Source organism: Patagioenas fasciata, chromosome 2 (assembly GCF_037038585.1).
Source record: "Patagioenas fasciata isolate bPatFas1 chromosome 2, bPatFas1.hap1, whole genome shotgun sequence".
In the NCBI taxonomy this organism is placed as follows: Eukaryota; Metazoa; Chordata; class Aves; order Columbiformes; family Columbidae; genus Patagioenas; species Patagioenas fasciata.
The window spans coordinates 123,814,903-123,831,434 of NC_092521.1; the positions used below are offsets into that span (position 1 = coordinate 123,814,903).

General features: G+C 39.7%; 2 protein-coding genes across 5 annotated transcripts in view; one reads left to right on the plus strand and one right to left on the minus strand.

Annotated features, from left to right (window-relative positions):
• NEK11 (NIMA related kinase 11) overlaps positions 1-11,115 on the minus strand; it is an 89,645-nt gene extending 78,530 nt beyond the window's left edge. For 2 of the 4 annotated variants that reach the window (XM_071804883.1, XM_065832527.2), the window contains exons 1-2: positions 11,027-11,115; positions 7,197-7,445 (exon numbers count right to left, since the gene is read on the minus strand). In XM_071804883.1, coding sequence (XP_071660984.1) covers positions 7,197-7,366 — 170 coding nt within the window. In that variant the 5' untranslated portion in view covers positions 7,367-7,445; positions 11,027-11,115. Of the gene's footprint in view, positions 1-7,196; positions 9,311-11,026 lie in introns of those variants that run through there. The other 2 variants (XM_065832528.2, XM_071804884.1) reach the window with 2 other exon arrangements.
• A 76-nt stretch (positions 11,116-11,191) lies between these two features.
• ASTE1 (asteroid homolog 1) lies at positions 11,192-16,532 on the plus strand. Its single transcript, XM_065832529.2, has 4 exons — positions 11,192-12,520; positions 14,460-14,670; positions 15,571-15,766; positions 16,053-16,532. The coding sequence occupies exons 1-4, from the start codon at positions 11,207-11,209 to the stop codon at positions 16,345-16,347; spliced, it is 2,016 nt and encodes a 671-aa protein (XP_065688601.1). The 5' UTR covers positions 11,192-11,206; the 3' UTR covers positions 16,348-16,532.

Below are 16,532 nucleotides of genomic sequence, written 5' to 3' on the forward strand. Positions count from 1 at the left end.
AGGTCCTACAGGAACCACACCTTCATTCAGTTTCCAAGGAGATCACGAATATCCGTTCACAAACCTAAAATGACCCAACAGATTCTAGTTTTAATTTCTAATTTTTATTATTAAATGAGGGAGAACAAAAAGGGCAAAGAGCACTACTAGATGAATATGTACACAACAATTGGCAGGGAGTAATTTGTTACTGTTTTAATCAATTCAGCATCAAACAACCATTCCCTTGGAATACCTTCAGGGAAGCAAACAGGCAGCAAACAGGGATTTGACAACATAGCAATCTGCTGACTGTCGCTTGGATATCCCTAAATTACAAAACTCTTCCACCTTTAGATTTTATTTCACTTGTTATAAGAAGCCATAAATAATAGAAAGCCATGTGCTAAATTATTCAGTTAAGTCCACAGTTTCCAAGGAATCATAGCATGAGTCTGGATTAATGGTATAATGCAAGTCAGACGCAGAAGTTGAGCTGACACCCCACAATTACCACATACAGGAGCAGTCCAGGGAGTTCGGCACTTCGCAGCATGTGCTTTTCACCGCAGGGATATATAAATACCTTGTGAATATTTATGAACTAGAAGCTCCTATTGCCTACTGCGTACTGCAGCTGCTTGCCCATGCATGGTTATGAATTAGTGAAACTTAACTCAGAACTTCACTTGGCACAATTGATTAGGACATTCATTATCTATAAGTGATAGCACTGCCCTTCAAGACTACTGCTGAATGAAATCTCTGATACAAAAGACTTTGTCTTTAACCATAATTACCTTTTATAATTAACTGATAAACTACTTGGGGGGATTGGGATAGAAGTGACTGCAGGAATATTACTGTTTGCTGTAAAATTGCTGGTATAATCCTGCTACTTTCTTTATACAAACCAAGGTACCTAATTATTTTGGGTAGGTCTAGGTCCATGATGTCAACAAACAAAAGCAAACTCTTCAAAATTGAGACAGATTTTTGCAAAATCATATGTAAGTCAAGAATCTGGGGAAAAACAAACAAAAAATAAACCAAAACAAAACAAAATCCTGCAGATGCCCTGCATTTTGAAGGCAACTTTTAAATTAAGTTTTCTCTGAATTTACCAGTAAATTGCAAGCTCCACTGACACTTAATTTACAAAGTTCATACACTGTTTCCTAGGCACAATACTGAAATGCCTTCCTTCTCTTTGTCAGAAGAGATAGCATTTTAACAGATCATTGAGATGGTAGAGTTTTATAAGACAGTACTGGTTTGATAACTGCAGAGCTTCTAAGTAAATTTCATCTGTAACTTTGCCAATTTTTTCCAGTTTTCCAAGGTTTAGTAGCCTTGTCTACTCAGGAAAAAATTGCCTGTCTAGCAATCACTACTCAGCTTCGGGAGCTACCATCCAGTTTCAACCAAATCTGTCAGAAGAGCAGCAATTTCACAGATCTTAAGATGACCCTATTGAATTATCTAAGTAGAAAGTGCAAGAATTGTAGTGGCCTCTGGATCTCAAAAATTACACATCATTTGAGCTGCCAAATGGCCAGTGTATGTGTACCGATCATCTCACCTGCGCACGTGCTCAGGGACCACCATGGCTTGACTTGTCTCTCTTCCAACCACTAATTAGGGAGTACAGAAGGAAAATACAAATATTGGAGGGATACAAGAAGGGAGGGAGAAGTTGAAGCTATGAATAGGGGAAATAGGAGAAAACGGGACATTCCGGAAAAAGGAATGCTGTCACAACGTGTACTGAAGAAGTAGGGCACCTCGTGGTAAGTTCAGGGAACAGAAGATGCAAGTCTACAAACCAAGCTTCCTTCCTTGCACACACAGAACAGCTTGTTTCCAAACTATAGAACTGCCCCTCACGGTATTAGGCTCTAGATGAGGACTGCACATCTACAGTGTAACTAAAAGGTCTATTAATATTTAGCAAGATTCAGATATCAAGGAATGATTTCTCAATTACTGGCCCAGTTATTTTCCACAGACTTGCTACATGAACACAGGCAAACTGTTGAACCTCTCTGTTTATTGCCCATTCACAAACTGGATAAAAATACTTCATAGCTCTGAAAAGTGCTTTCAGATCCCAGAATGGTAAAGGTGCTAAACGCATGCTTAGAGTCATTCTTAATAGACAGTATTGCATAGTGAGCAGTCATGGGTCTAGAAAAGCGACTGAGTCGTACTGTTTATCCTTTGCTAGTGACATTGAATTATACAAATGTAAAGAAAAAAATGACACTTAGGCCCAACTTCATTACTGGTACAACTTCACAAAAGATAAAGGGGAAATGAACAAAAACTCATAAGAAGTAGTTTTTACCCAAATTAAAGCTACTGTTTTTTCTTCTTAAAACAGGCAAACCCAAAGCCTCTAAAATTTGTGAAACTACTAACGGGCAACTAGGGATGTGCATCCCCATTTATCATGTCTAAATTAAATTCAAAGCCAGGAAAAGATTAAAAAACACAGCAAATATTTGCAGAAGCAATCCTATCCTTATTTGGACTCCAGTTCCATACTGACTAAATCAGTTTGCAATTTAAATTAAAGATTTGACAAAGCTCATTTTAGAGACCACTAGAATGGAAAGACAGTGTCAACACTAAGCAATTCAATCTCAGTTTTAGTGAATGTATAGTACCCGGCTCAAAACAAGAAGATTTGCAAATACCTGACAGAGAAAACATCAAATACACAAACCAAACCATTCTGTGTAAACTGGAACTAAAAAGCTTGCTTTTGTACAAACATGTCTCTTGTGTTTGACTAACTTTAGAGTCTAAGATGATATAAATTCTGACCATAGTTTCTTCCAAAACTGGAAAAAACTGATGATATCTCTCCTGTGTGGATTGCCTAGTACATGAGAAACTTCTTTCATAGTGACGAGTGTCTCAAATTCTGGTCTTTCTCTTTATGAGAGCATTCATTTTCTTCTCCACTCTGCTGCCTCTTTTCATGTAAGTTGCAGGAACTTCTGTCTGTGAGATGTTTAACCCTCTGTCATACTCAGTAAGAATCATCCAACAGGATGATACCTTCTATACCTTCTGGAAGAGGTATAGCAGATGGCATAACTTCCTATCTCAAATCAAGAACTTGCACCTTGACTTTTAGGAAATTATTATCAAACTTGGAAAAGTTACTCATCACATCTGCACAAAGCAGATATCTGAGAATAATGTAAGCATGATCCTTAAGTCTAATAGTCAGTCTGAAATAACCTCATGGTGGTACCATCTCACCCCAGAATACTAATCACTGGTTTGGCTTTCTCCCTCTCCACTGTGGATAATATACCTTGGAAAAAACATAAAACACAAGCAATACAAGCAGAGAAGCTATTTCTTAGTAAACTTAAATGTGAGCAGAACCTATGAAAGCATATTTAAGAATATACAATGACTTGCAACTATTATTTTCTAAAGGAAAACAGAGTTCATTGCCACAAGAAGATGTTGTATGACTAGGGATTTTACTGGCTCAGACATTCGTGTTTAGCTATGCCTCTAACTGACAGTTGTTTATAGCAGCATGTAATCTTCTAGTTGAGAGAAGGTGGAGTTCAAAATTAAAATGAAAAAGGTTTTCAGAGTCATCTAATAAAAAAGAAGGCAAAATTACAAAAGTCACAAAGGACTGTGAACATAAATGATTGCCAGAAAATATAATTTCCAAAAATACAAATTAGGAAGTTAAAGCAACAGACAAGGAATGTGTCATATAACACTTAAGAGGGACTTATAATCAGAAACCTACATACGCTACTACGCTAGTACTACTTCATAACCTTCTTATTTACAGAGTATGAAACTCAGCTACATCACAGTGGATGTCTCTGATCTAGTGTGCTTTCAGAAAGTCAGTCATCCTGATCCCATCCATACACAGAACTGGAGGTCAGCATGAAGCTGGCATGTACTTCTAAGAGAGGGAGGCACTGCTGGCCTGAGCAGCTCTATGTGGAAAGTTTTATGTGGAAATATATCTCTTAAGTCAAGGCATACCCCAAATACTCAACTCTCCCTCCCAGCTGAAGCAACTCTGTGCATAACACTTGGCTCTCCACAGCGAAGATCCTTGAAGGGTAATGAAGTACGCCCAAAAATTATTTCTAAAAGAATGCAAAAGCTTTGCTAAGCATACATGAAATTACATAACTATTGCTAGTCTCTGCATTAACTCACTCTGTGGACACTGCAATAATGGAAAATGGAAAAAGATATCCCCGGATGGCTTCTGTACCAATATTCAAGATGTCACCCTTCTTGGGAATTTGTATTCTTACGATTTATTCCTATGCACTTTCACACCGCTTTAGACTATAGCAACATTCAGGAAACCATCGGTGGCTGAGTTCATGCTGTATATAGCATGTTCTAGATCGCATATGAAACAATAAAACCAGACTTCTAACTCTGCTGAGGTCATTTGTGACCTAAATATCTCAATTCCTTTTTTTTTTTTTTCTGCTCAAGTGCTTTCAGAGCTGTATTAAAAGTATTCTTTTTGAATATTAAGAAAAATAACCACCTAATCATTCATTCAAAATCAAATATTTACTTCCCAATGGAAACTATAACAAAAACAGTAACCAGTACAGTTCCATAAGAGATTATTTTCTGATTTGAAAGTAATGTTGAGAATGTGACTTCTGGTATATTTTTACCACCTAAAGAAACAAGTATTTTTAAATAAAATAATGTATCTACACTCTTTTTCATCATACTACCTGAGCTTTCATGTTCATCCAGATCAGTATTTTTGTAATATATTAACATATAAATTATAGAAAGCTGGGGAATCTTCTCTTCAATCTGCATTTGAGGCTCAGAAGGAATGAAGAATAACTATGATACGCAAGTACCACCTAGTGCTAAAAGGATGAACTACAGTATTACACCAGCATTTTGGCTTGTTAGATATTGCTGTAGTCACAAAAAGAGACTGATAAAACAAACAACAACCACAGCAACAAAAAAAAGCCGTTTGATACTCAGCCACTATCCTGAGGATGGCAAAGGACACACTCAGCACTCTGAATTAAAGTTCTCAAATAAAAATTCTTAAGGAAAAATATAGATACAAGAACTACTTAAATGCAAAGCACATATTTGGATTTGAGTTTTGGCAGCTTGTGCTATAGCAGCAAATGTGTGAAGAGGCATATTTCATCATAGTGTTAATATTCTGAGTTCAGTAATAGCTGAATTCTGAAGAGTTTTATAAGCTCAGGGAGCTCATGTCACCCTATTTGCACAATAATTTTTTCCAACAGAAAATGAAAAATAGCTTCTCTTGTTTTTGATGAAAGTTTTCATTAAAGAACATGTTTGCAGAAAACCATAGTCAAGTCTGAGAGAAATCCGAGAGTCTTATAAGCCAGCTAGAAAAACTGAGGGCTTAGTAGCCTCTAACCCTAATCCAAGGATCTGAGAAGCTGTAAATTTATGTAGAAGGAAAACAAGCAAAAGAATTATGTCTTGGCTGCACATTTATTAAAGCAATATTGCCAAGAATGCATCGTCATAAATAGCAAAAGTGAGGCACAAGGGAATCAGAAAAAGCTCTTTTATCATATAAGTGCTCATTAATGTGTCCATCAATAAGGACCAATAGACCCCCATATTTAAAGGAAAAATGTCTTTCTGGTTGAAAAGCACATTGACCAGATGGCTCAGACTTTAAACACTAAGCCTCACAAATCTGATCGGATAAAACCAAAAATATCCACATTCAAATTTCATTTGATGTAAAAATCAAACCAATAGCCAAACACAATTCTACACAACAGGAAGTCCAGCCAGTGATGCATTCATTACCCAGGTTCCCAACTTCAAACTAACGCACAGCAATGTCAACACTCTGAAAATGTTCTTCTGCCTTTGCAGCTTCAGAATCCTGAAGGGTTTATCAACCAAGCTGATGAGATCTGTCCAAATTCAGACAGGTAGAAAAAAAATAAGATTTAAAAAAATCAAGATTTGCTGGTAATTTACAAAAAAAAAAAACAAACCACAAAACATGGTGGTCTCAGATATGCAGCAAACAGAGAGGTGTTTACTGGAATTTCTGTATCTATTCCTTCTCAGGTTTCATTTCTAAAATTCAATTAGAAAAAATAGGACATCAATAAAGTATAGTTTCTTTTGAGACTCCTCCAACAATCTGAGTCCTTACAATGACACAGAATCAATGCCTGAAAGCACCCAACTAAGTGTTATCAAAAAACCTACTTACATAAATAAATAAGAAATCATCAGAAATTAGGAGGAAAGTCCATTAATATATATTCAATACATTCAGAAGTTCCGACATTTTCATGCTCCTTTTAAATGTTTCGTGCTTTAATGGGCACGTGTAACTGAATGAAGCATTATAGAGTTAGGCACTGCAGTAGCTGGACCTGATTCAACTAAGGATTCTGTGTTTCCACATTTTTTTTAAATAAAATCATCGTGTTCGTGAAGATGTATAAACATGGCATAGAAAGTAAATGCATGCTACTTAGTAAGTAGAAAGAACTTCAAGAATTGAGTAAATCTATAAAATACAAAGACCTCAAAAATATGCTATACAAATATACACACATATATATTGACATAATCATGCAATGAAAGCTTAGAAATTATAAAGCTTTAAGCCTTTAGTAAACAATTTTGTTACAAACAAGAGGAGCAAATTTGTGAAACCTGGCATAGACCTTAGCCCTGTCTCTTGTCAGGACAATGATAAAATTCACCTCGGTTCTGTGTAAATACATGGGTCTTTTCCACTGCACATATATTAGCAACTTGTCCAAAGTATGGCACTGGGGAATAGGTAAGTTATATATATCTTTACTGGTTTTATTATTTGTTAGAAAGCTTGAGAGGTGTACATCACTATGGAGATGAGGGTCTGAGATTTTCTATCTACCTCCACTCTGTCTTGCACAAGTCAATTAAAAAGGACTTAGATAAAAGTATAGTAAGACAGGCATGTTGGATAAATTATTTTGAACAAACCCAGATTCAGGTGAAATGCTGAGTCAGTGTAAAGTCTGCTCCTCTCTCATGTCCTCAATCAGTTAAACAGTTAAGGTTGCAACATAACACTGAACTGAAAGATAAGACACAAAGAAAACATCTACAATGCAAGAAACATGTTCCAAACATTTTTATTTCAAGTATGTGAAGTGTTTACTTACAATTCTTCTCCATGTTTTGCTTTTCTGTCAGAAACCAGATAAACACTTCCAAAGCTTCCATTGCCAAGTTTCCTCTGAATAGCGTATCTTCTTGCAATCATAGCATCTGAGCAAGTAGAATTATATCTGGCAACAGTGGCATGCTTAGCAGTTTCTTGAAATCGCAGCATTTCTCTGTCTAACAGAAACTACGCAAATTTCTCTAGAATGTAGCTTTCTAATCCTTTTCTGTGGATATTCACAGGAAAACTTGAAATAGAAAAAAAATATTTGTCAATGTATTATTCGTATTAAAATCTTCATTTAATTCTCTGGCAGTGCTTATATTGCTCAGCTTGCAGCAAAACACAAATTAAGCGGAATCATTAGTTGCTATGATGTGGGCAGCAGACTTGATAAAGAAACTCCAGAAAATGTAGATGCGATATAGTCAGCCTTCCTCTAAAACAACCTTAGATGAATTCACTGAACTGATAACATGAGGGAAATGAAATTCCACACATTAATTTATTTAAATGTTCAAGTGCTATACCTGTGCTTCACCTGACAGTTCCCCTAGATAAGACACTCTTCCTTATCACCTGTCTTTTTACCACCATGGTATCTGACACTAAAAATACGTGCATGTCAGGATATAGGTTTCATGAGTTTTGTACATACTGAAGCATAATCTCCACACATAATTTGAGTTCACTCCCACCAGTAACTACAAAGCTGTTATCTCTGCTCTTTCATTTGCCCCTCAGATTTCACCATCTGTTTCGGTGCTGACCTCACAGCTTCTGTATGATTCACTACTAATCTCTTCTGCAAATTAAGAGCTTTGTGGCTACCCACAAGTCTAACAGACTTTCAATAAAACCCAGTTCTCCCAAAATTTCTTCATTTCTCCTTCACTGTAATAATTCTTTCTTGACCCACCTTTCTAACAATTTAATTCTGACTTTGAATTCTTGTCTAATTGAGGTGCTAATTCTGCAAACATAGAGAATGTAAAGGCAAACTCTAGTGTATCTATGGTTTTCAATAACTGAACATGAATTTAGAGTAACTTTGTTTACTCAGGTTTCCTCATACTAAATGATAAAGGGTAGGTGCTTCACTGCACATAATAAAACAATATAGCCTTCATTACCTTGCCTTTATATAATGCTACCTGCACCATTTGTGCTTGAGGATCCTTTGGAACAAATAAAAACGTTGCAAGATCCTACAATCAGTGCAACTAATACTATTGTCTATCAGCACCGCCTGCTGCAGTGCAGCATGCCTACACTGCTTTGGTTCATCATAGCATTTTAATGTCAATGTGAGCACATCAAAATGCTTTTTTTTGTCATTTGTTTTGGAAAAGACAAATTGCTTAATTTTCGAAGCTGTATAACTGCTGGTTCCAAGTCACTGTCTTCACTTCCTAATAAATGCAGAGTTTAAATAAAGATTACAAATTTGTATCTTACGACAACTCTGTGTGTGTGTGTGCGTGCACATGTGTGCATGGTGTTTTAATACTCATCTGCTGAGCTGCTGTCACATTGTACCAAAGAGCCTGACATTGAAGTGTCACTATATTATGAAACACAGCCAAATTTTAATTACTACAAGCTATCTAATGATACAAATCCTGTATGTTTTTTAAATAAAAGCACTCCTGAGATTCTGTTTCTGTATTCTCTTTCAGAAAGCAGCAGTGACAAAAATTTTGAAATGCAAATGCTAAGCAAAGAATGTCAGCTAGAAAATTGTTTCTCCTGTAACCCCAAATCTGTATGAAGCATAAATGGATCATGTTGAGGTATGGGGGAGAGGAGGTCAGGAAAAGGAACTCCATAAAATATGACATTGCCATTACATATTTTTAATTTACTATTCTATTCTCCTAGAAAGTTGCTGGTTTATGGATGCCATCATAAATTCCAGATAGAATAGCTTTGAAATACATGACCTTTAGAAATAGCTACACTACAAGAACTGCTGAGCTATCTGTTCCTTTTTTCTGGAGAAGAATCACTCAACACTGCTCACCTTCACATTTTCATATTTATTTGGGCCCTAGGAAAATAGACCATAATATCACACTTCAGATCAAGTAGCCTAATTGTTGTGCTTTATTTCCAACTCTGCCTCTTACCTGCTACTCTCTACATTTTTATTTCCTTCTATATGAAACAATGGTAAGAACTATCATTTAACTTTGTGAAATGCTCTGATATCTACTGCTCAATAGTGTTATAAGGTATGGGCCAGTGATTGCCATTCTGGTGCCCCAGGTACAATTTAATGGCATAGAAACGATGGATTGCTGAGCTGCTGCATTTGAAAGCAATACCCCAGAACAGTTAATAGACTCTAGAGCCTGGCTGAACCATAAGACTGACTGATTCTTCAAGAAGTATATGAACTGGCAGCCTCTCTTACCTCACTCAAACCTTTAGCCCAACCTTCCTTGTATTTTTTACCATTGTCCATCTTTTCCCACTGAGCAGGTATTTCCTGAACAACAGAACATCAATTGCTTCATTAAAGCTCAGAACAACTCTCAAAGAAATCAATTCTCCAGCCTCATTTTCCTCAAAAATCACAGTATACTCTATCCGGTAATATTCTGGTAAACAGTCTATGTTCTTAATTTTCTTCCCCCTTCCAAGCCCCATTCCAGAGCCTGACAGGCTATTAATGCTGAACTAATGCAATTACATCGTCTGGATCACTTTTATTTTTCCTTCTTCCTTGGCTAGAGTATAAATCTCCTCATTTTTTTTTTTGTTGTAAGCTAAAGCAAAGTTATTCTTTAGGGTTTCATAGTTTCACCAATGTGTGCTAAATACACAGCACTTCCACTTCTTCCCCTGGCCTTCTTTTGCTTAGGTAAGAAAGATACTGATTTTAATTTCCTTTATGTAGCCTTCAGGTTTCTTTAGCAATGGCTAACATATTCTGATTTTCTGCCTCCAGGATAAACCCATTTTTGCCAATCAAGGCAATTTTCCTATTCTATCAGGTTTTCTTTGTATTCCTTAAGAACCCCTGTGCTACATCAATGTTTGCTGCCCCCCACTCCTTCCAGAATTTTTATATTTAAACTGCAAATATTCTCAGTATTTACTAATTTGATATTTTTCCTGCCAATGACTTTACTGGCATGCTCCTTTAAACTTTTTTTTTTTTTTTGGGGGGGGAGGGGGAATATATTCATGGGAACACTAGTTTCATTGTTATTTTCTGCAGTATCTTTATAAACTTAGCCAAGTCTAAAGTAACATCATCTCAGTTGGTTCAGTTTTTTACTGCTGCCAGAGAACGCGTAAGATTTTATGAGTAGTGTCGGTAGGAAAGGATCCTGCAGGTGGCAGTTAAACAAGGTCAAATGTACTCAGCGATCAAAGAGGCTAACTAATATCACCCTGACAACATTCAGGAAGCAGAGATCCCCTAGGATAACGTCAGAGATGTTATTACCTCGTTAATAGACCGCGTAAGACGCAAAATTCCCGCTCCAAGTGCCTGGAAGCACCCAGAAGTGTGCAGTGTCCGCCCCAGATACCCTCACGTAGACAGGTGAGGGCAGCCTGGCACCATCCGGGCCCCTTTCCTCACCCCTCCGGGCAAGGCAGTGTTCCCGGGGCCCCTCTGCCCGGCACACTTAGCGGTACGCGATCTCCCACAGACTTCATCCCTCCAGCGCCCGGCCCCACAGGGCCGCCAGGGTGAGAGGAGCGCCGGGGCGGCGGGGACCAGCGTCCCACAGGATCCGCTGGCTCCCCTTGGGACAGCCTAAAGCATGGCGCTGCCAGCCCGGGGCGAAAGAGGAAGCGGCCACAACCTCCTACCTCGCCCGGCCTCGGGACCCGAGCCGAGCCGTGCGGAGAAGCCGCCCGCCCCGAGCGCTCCGCCAGGCCCGTGTTTGCGGCCCCGTCGCTAGGAGACAGAGAGCTAGTGGGCGGGAAGAGGCAGAGAAGAGTCCTTGATTGAAGGGCTCCGCCTGTCACTTCCGGCGGCGTGTCGCCGCAATGGGCGTCCAGGGGCTGACGGGCTTTGTGGAGGAGCGCGGGACGTTCTTCACCGAGCTGCGGGTGCGGGACACCAAGCTGGTCATCGACGGGAGCAGCCTCTATCACCGCCTCTGCTTCGCATCCGCCGCCGACTTCCGCCGCGGCGGCGACTACGGCCTCTTCGCGGCGGCCGTGCGGGACTTCTTCGGCAGCCTGCGGGCCTGCCGCGTCGCCCCCTTCGTGGTGCTGGACGGCGGACGCGGCGCCGAGGACAGGAAGCTGCCCACACTGCGGAGCCGCGCCGCCGAGCGGCTGCGGGCGGCCCACGGGCTCTCCCGCGGTGAGGGCGGCTGCCTGGTGCCGCTGTTGGCCCGAGAGGCCTTCGTGCAGGCGCTGGGCCGGCTGGGCGTGCCCTTCGTGCAGTGCTTCGCCGAGGCCGACCGGGAGATCGCCGGCCTGGCCAACCGCTGGGGCTGCCCCGTCCTCTCCCTCGACAGCGACTTCTGCGTCTTCGACCTGGCGGGCGGCTACTGCCCGCTGAGCCACTTCCAGTGGCAGAGCGTGTGCGCGGGGGACGGGCCGCAGGGCTGCTACGTGCCCGCGCGCTGCTTCTCCGCGGCCAAGTTCTGCCGGCACTTCGGTCACCTGGACAGGAGGCTGCTCCCGCTCTTCGCCGTCATGAACGGCAACGACTACCTGGACCTGGCCGCCTTTGAGGCCTTCTTCAGTAAGGCGCCCCTGCCGCGGGGCTGCGCGGCGGGCAAGGGCGGCAGGCACGTCCGCCTCCGGGGGCTGCTGGGCTGGCTGGCGCAGTTCGCCGAGCCGGCAGAGGCTGTGGACAGCGTGCTGACGTACCTTAGGAAACACCAGAGGGAAGAAATAAGGGCGCTTCTGTGCACCGCCATGGAGGATTATACTCCCTCTGACGCGAATCTCGAGGACTTTTTTCAGAGTGGGAAGTATGAATGCGAGGCTGCCAGGAAAGCAGACCTACCGCAGTGGGTACGCGATGCTTTGGCGAAAGGTAAGCTGGCCCCCTTCATCAGCGATGCCCTGATACTAAGAAGTACCTTCCTCCATGTTCAGGTGGAGAATATGCAGAGACCTAGTGCACATAGCACAGCTTTGCCCATTCGACAAGTTATCTATGGACTGCTACTGAAAGGGTTGCCCAATACTGAAGCCGCTTCTCCAAGTAAGCAGACCAACGAGCTGCCAGTTGTATGTGAATTTGACAGACTCCAAAAGACACTTAAAAAAACATTTGTTCAAGCAGCAAGCCTACCCACAGATTTTTGTGATGATCATTTTCTTTTGGACAAGTTAATGGAGGTAAATGGTTGTCACAACAGATAACAGTGTTTCATGAGAGACAAAAAATAGCTGGGACTCACGTTTGCCAACTAGTTGCTAAATGTGATACATGAACTAAGCCACTTCTGTAAATAACTACTTAATACAGAGGTACCTACAGGGCTCAGAGCTTGGCCAGTGATACAGGAGAAGCTACACACATTGCTTTATCTTTGGCTCCAACCCCCCAAGTGTACCAAGACCAATGAGATGAAGAGTTGGTTGTGTGTTTATATAGTATTGCCTAGTTTTTCCCTTCTAAGCCTTCTTTCATCCTATTACACTAATGCTTTTATAATTCTAGGAAAGAACTCTGTTTCATGAAATTTAGAAAAGTGTAATTTGAAACTACTAAATTTAGAATTGGTCAAGCTATGGATGTTTCAGAGCACTGTTCTGAAACAAAATCTGACCCAGGTTTTTTTTACTAAAAATCACCATTATTTTATGTGTGAATCTTGCAGCTGCCCAGCAGTTCTACCTGCCGCAAGTATGTGTCCTGCTAGCGTGGACCCCTGCTGCTTGCCAGACAGAACAGCATCTAAAAAGCAGCTTGTAATCAAAGGAAAGTTGTCCTTAGGTTAGTTCCAGTCACCATTAGCAATCCTTTAAATTCTAATAATTAAGACTGTGCTGTTGCTGTGAATGGAAAGTAATCTCCCATTCTCAAAGTTGCATAACTGAAGTTTTGTATGCAGTAATTTCTGAAACATCTGGAAATACAGTTCTTGTCTTTTAATACTGCATATTTAAGCCACATGCTCTCTCCATTCTTGCTTTCGGATCAACTGTTAACACATCGGTACATGGGGGCTGTGCTGTGTGTTTTTATCACTTGTTGGTGGCTATTTCATGTAAGATCCAAGCCTGTCACTACTACGACCGTTAAATGCTACAGAAAGCTATGGATCCAAAGGCCTACATACAGGTTATTTTACACAGGTTTAATGTTACAGGCCTTTGAAATGAGCAATATGCAAACACTTAAGAGTCTGAAAAATGATGCTTTGGGATTTTTAGAAGCATTAATGACACCTTAATTTGCCCTTGGTATATATATGGTTTATTTAATCAATTTGCATTTCTGTTATTGTAACAACTCTCTTTACTAAACACATGGGAGTTACCAATTCAACACAGAAGGTCAGAAGAAGAAAGGTTATCCTGCATTTAAAGTGCCCTAGGCAAAACTGATTCCAGTTTGTCTTCTACTGTGGACATGTCTGCCTAAGAATAGGCAAAACCATTGTAACAGAGGTGCACAAAGCACTCTGATTACAACTGAACAGCCTGCTATGATTCTGCTGCATGCATGAAGTTATGGACAGAGTTTATAACACCACTTTTTGTAAGTTAAATAGCACAAAGATGGAACATGTGCTAGGAGTTAATACACTGCAGGTGAAAAATGCAAGCTTCACACTTAAGCTTTCATTGTGATTACAGGTGTTTTCAACATATCAAGAACAAACATCACCATTACATCTCACAAAGCAAGGGTAACTTCTAAGAGGCTCAAAGTGAATTTTTATATATGTATTTATATATTTACCATAGCAAAGTTAATTTTAATGCATTATGGTTACAAGATCTATCAAGTGAGTCAGCTTTAAATAGAAGTTTAAATTAAGTCACCTGATTTGAAGAAAATTCTGAAACCTCTTAAAATCTGACCTCAGGCAATTGTAAAAAATTACTTTTATCCTTCTACCCAGCATTTAATTGTGGTTTTTAAAGCGTAAGTAGTATTTTTAAAATATGTCCTGTTCAAAATATCTGTGAAACTTAAATTATTTATCAAAAACATGAAGGTACTAGCTAGTTTAAACACAAGCTTATTTGCCTTTTGGAAACTGCTCACAGCAAGTAAAGTATCTTACTGTTATATTTCTACTCTGATTTTTAAATTTATTTTCAGGTTCCCATGTCACATCGTCAGATGCTTTTGCTGGAGACTCTTGGAGTGAAAATGAGTTTCCTAGAATCCATCCCCAGTCACTTACAACTCCCTGTTGCTGTAACGTGTTACTGGATACGTTGTTCAGAACCGAAAGTTAAGTTGCATCAATTAAAGGCTTTACTTCTAATGATAGTATCTGGAGAACTGCACAGGATAACAAATGAGCCAGGTATGTCTCCAAAGAATACAATTTTAGATGTTCAGCTACTATGAAAATCTATACCATAATTCACTTTTCCTCCTTTATGGCAAGTTGTCCAAATTCAAATGAATTAGTAATGATTTACTTTGTATCCTGAGGTGTCACATTCTTTGTATTGATAGAGAGCAGAGAAACAGTGCCTGCCATCAATTTAACATTTTATATAGGCAAAGCAGTACTTTGTCATCTTCTAAAACATTAATTTGAATTTCTAAATGCTTTCTTTAGGACTAAAACATTAGTTTAGATACAAAAGTTACCATAAAATAAACTTAGCATACTTATGCATCAAGAGAATAACAACTATGGATGCATTATGATAATTTTCTTTCTCATGAGTTTTTCTAAAATCCTCTGCACTTAAAAATGGCGCATTGCACAGGCACCCTTTATCTGCCTGTGCATTGTGAGAATCTGGAATTGTTTTAGTAATATTTATACCTATTAGAGTTATGGTGGCATTTCTTCTAGGAGTCCTTCATTTGATGGCAATGATTATGCATGCTACGGCTATATAGCTGCTTTAGGTTCTGGTTTATAGACACTGAACTGACATGGTTGCCACCCGCTTCCCAAATGGGTGGGAGTGCGATGGAAATCTTGTCTGGAATTGATCCACTCACAGACAGTGTGGCAAATTACCTAAGAGATAGAATTCTCGATTTCACAATTTCAGATGCTCATGGATATTCATACTTTACTTTTTACTCAATTTTATGTCTTAAAGTTCAGTTTGAGACATTTGAAAACATTACTAATTCTTCCCAAAATAGAACTGGAGGTTTGAAAACTTATGCATTGCAGACATCTTTCCTGCTGTTCAGAGCAGAACACTTATTTGCATGTTGCTTTTTATTTACAACCTAGATCCAACAGTTTTATGTGCTGAAGATGACAATGTTGCATATAATGAATTTCTAAAATGGAAGGAAAAGAACTTGAAAAATCAAGGCTTTGATTTAGATGCTGCACATGGTTTTTGCCAGTGGCAGTGCTGCCTTCAGATGGGATTGTACCTCAACCAGCTACTTGGCACTCCCCTCTCTGAGCCAGACATAAGTCGGTAAGGATGTTTCAGAGATTTGCTTTCCACACAAGCCCCCGATGTAATGTGTTCACATGTTTTATTTTCTGTGTCAGATTCCTTTGGCTGTTTTTACTACATTTCAGCTCCCTTCTTAAAAGATAATAATATGGAAAAACCAGAGTAGACTATCTGCCCCTTGGGAGCTCGCTGTTGAATTGTGTTGGTAGTTAAGACTGGGTTTTTTTCCACAAAAGCAGTATGTTTCTGTACCTGTCCTGCTGAAGTACAATTCTAAATGAGGATTCTCTCCTTTCTCGACCAGGCTTTACAGTGGGACCCTTGTGCACAGACTGTACCAAGAGCTTAAATCAACACCTTCAGTGGAAAACCTGTTTCGTTTATCTCCAAAAATGTCTCAGCTTTATCAGGTTTTGTTAAATATGGTGGAGTCAACTGTATCTCCAGACTTCTTTCAGAAGATGACCAAGACCAAATCTGAGTCCTGCAAAAAGAAGAAAGCATCTAGTAAGAAGAAAAAGGCCAGCAGGTGTGCTGTACCAGAAACTCAGCATTTATGCAATGTTAATAGGTTTGCATCACTTGGAGTGGATGACTGAAAAGGTTATTCCCGAAATAAATGCCACACAGAGGGAAGAAATTACATTAAAATATGTGACTGTATTGAAATCTGCTCAGCTGTTTTCACACTAGTTCCTGACTCAATCTTTACCAATGATTCTTGCTTCAGCCATTTTTTTATTTTTTATAACTAACACTCTTATAAAAGAGGTGCTATACAAAA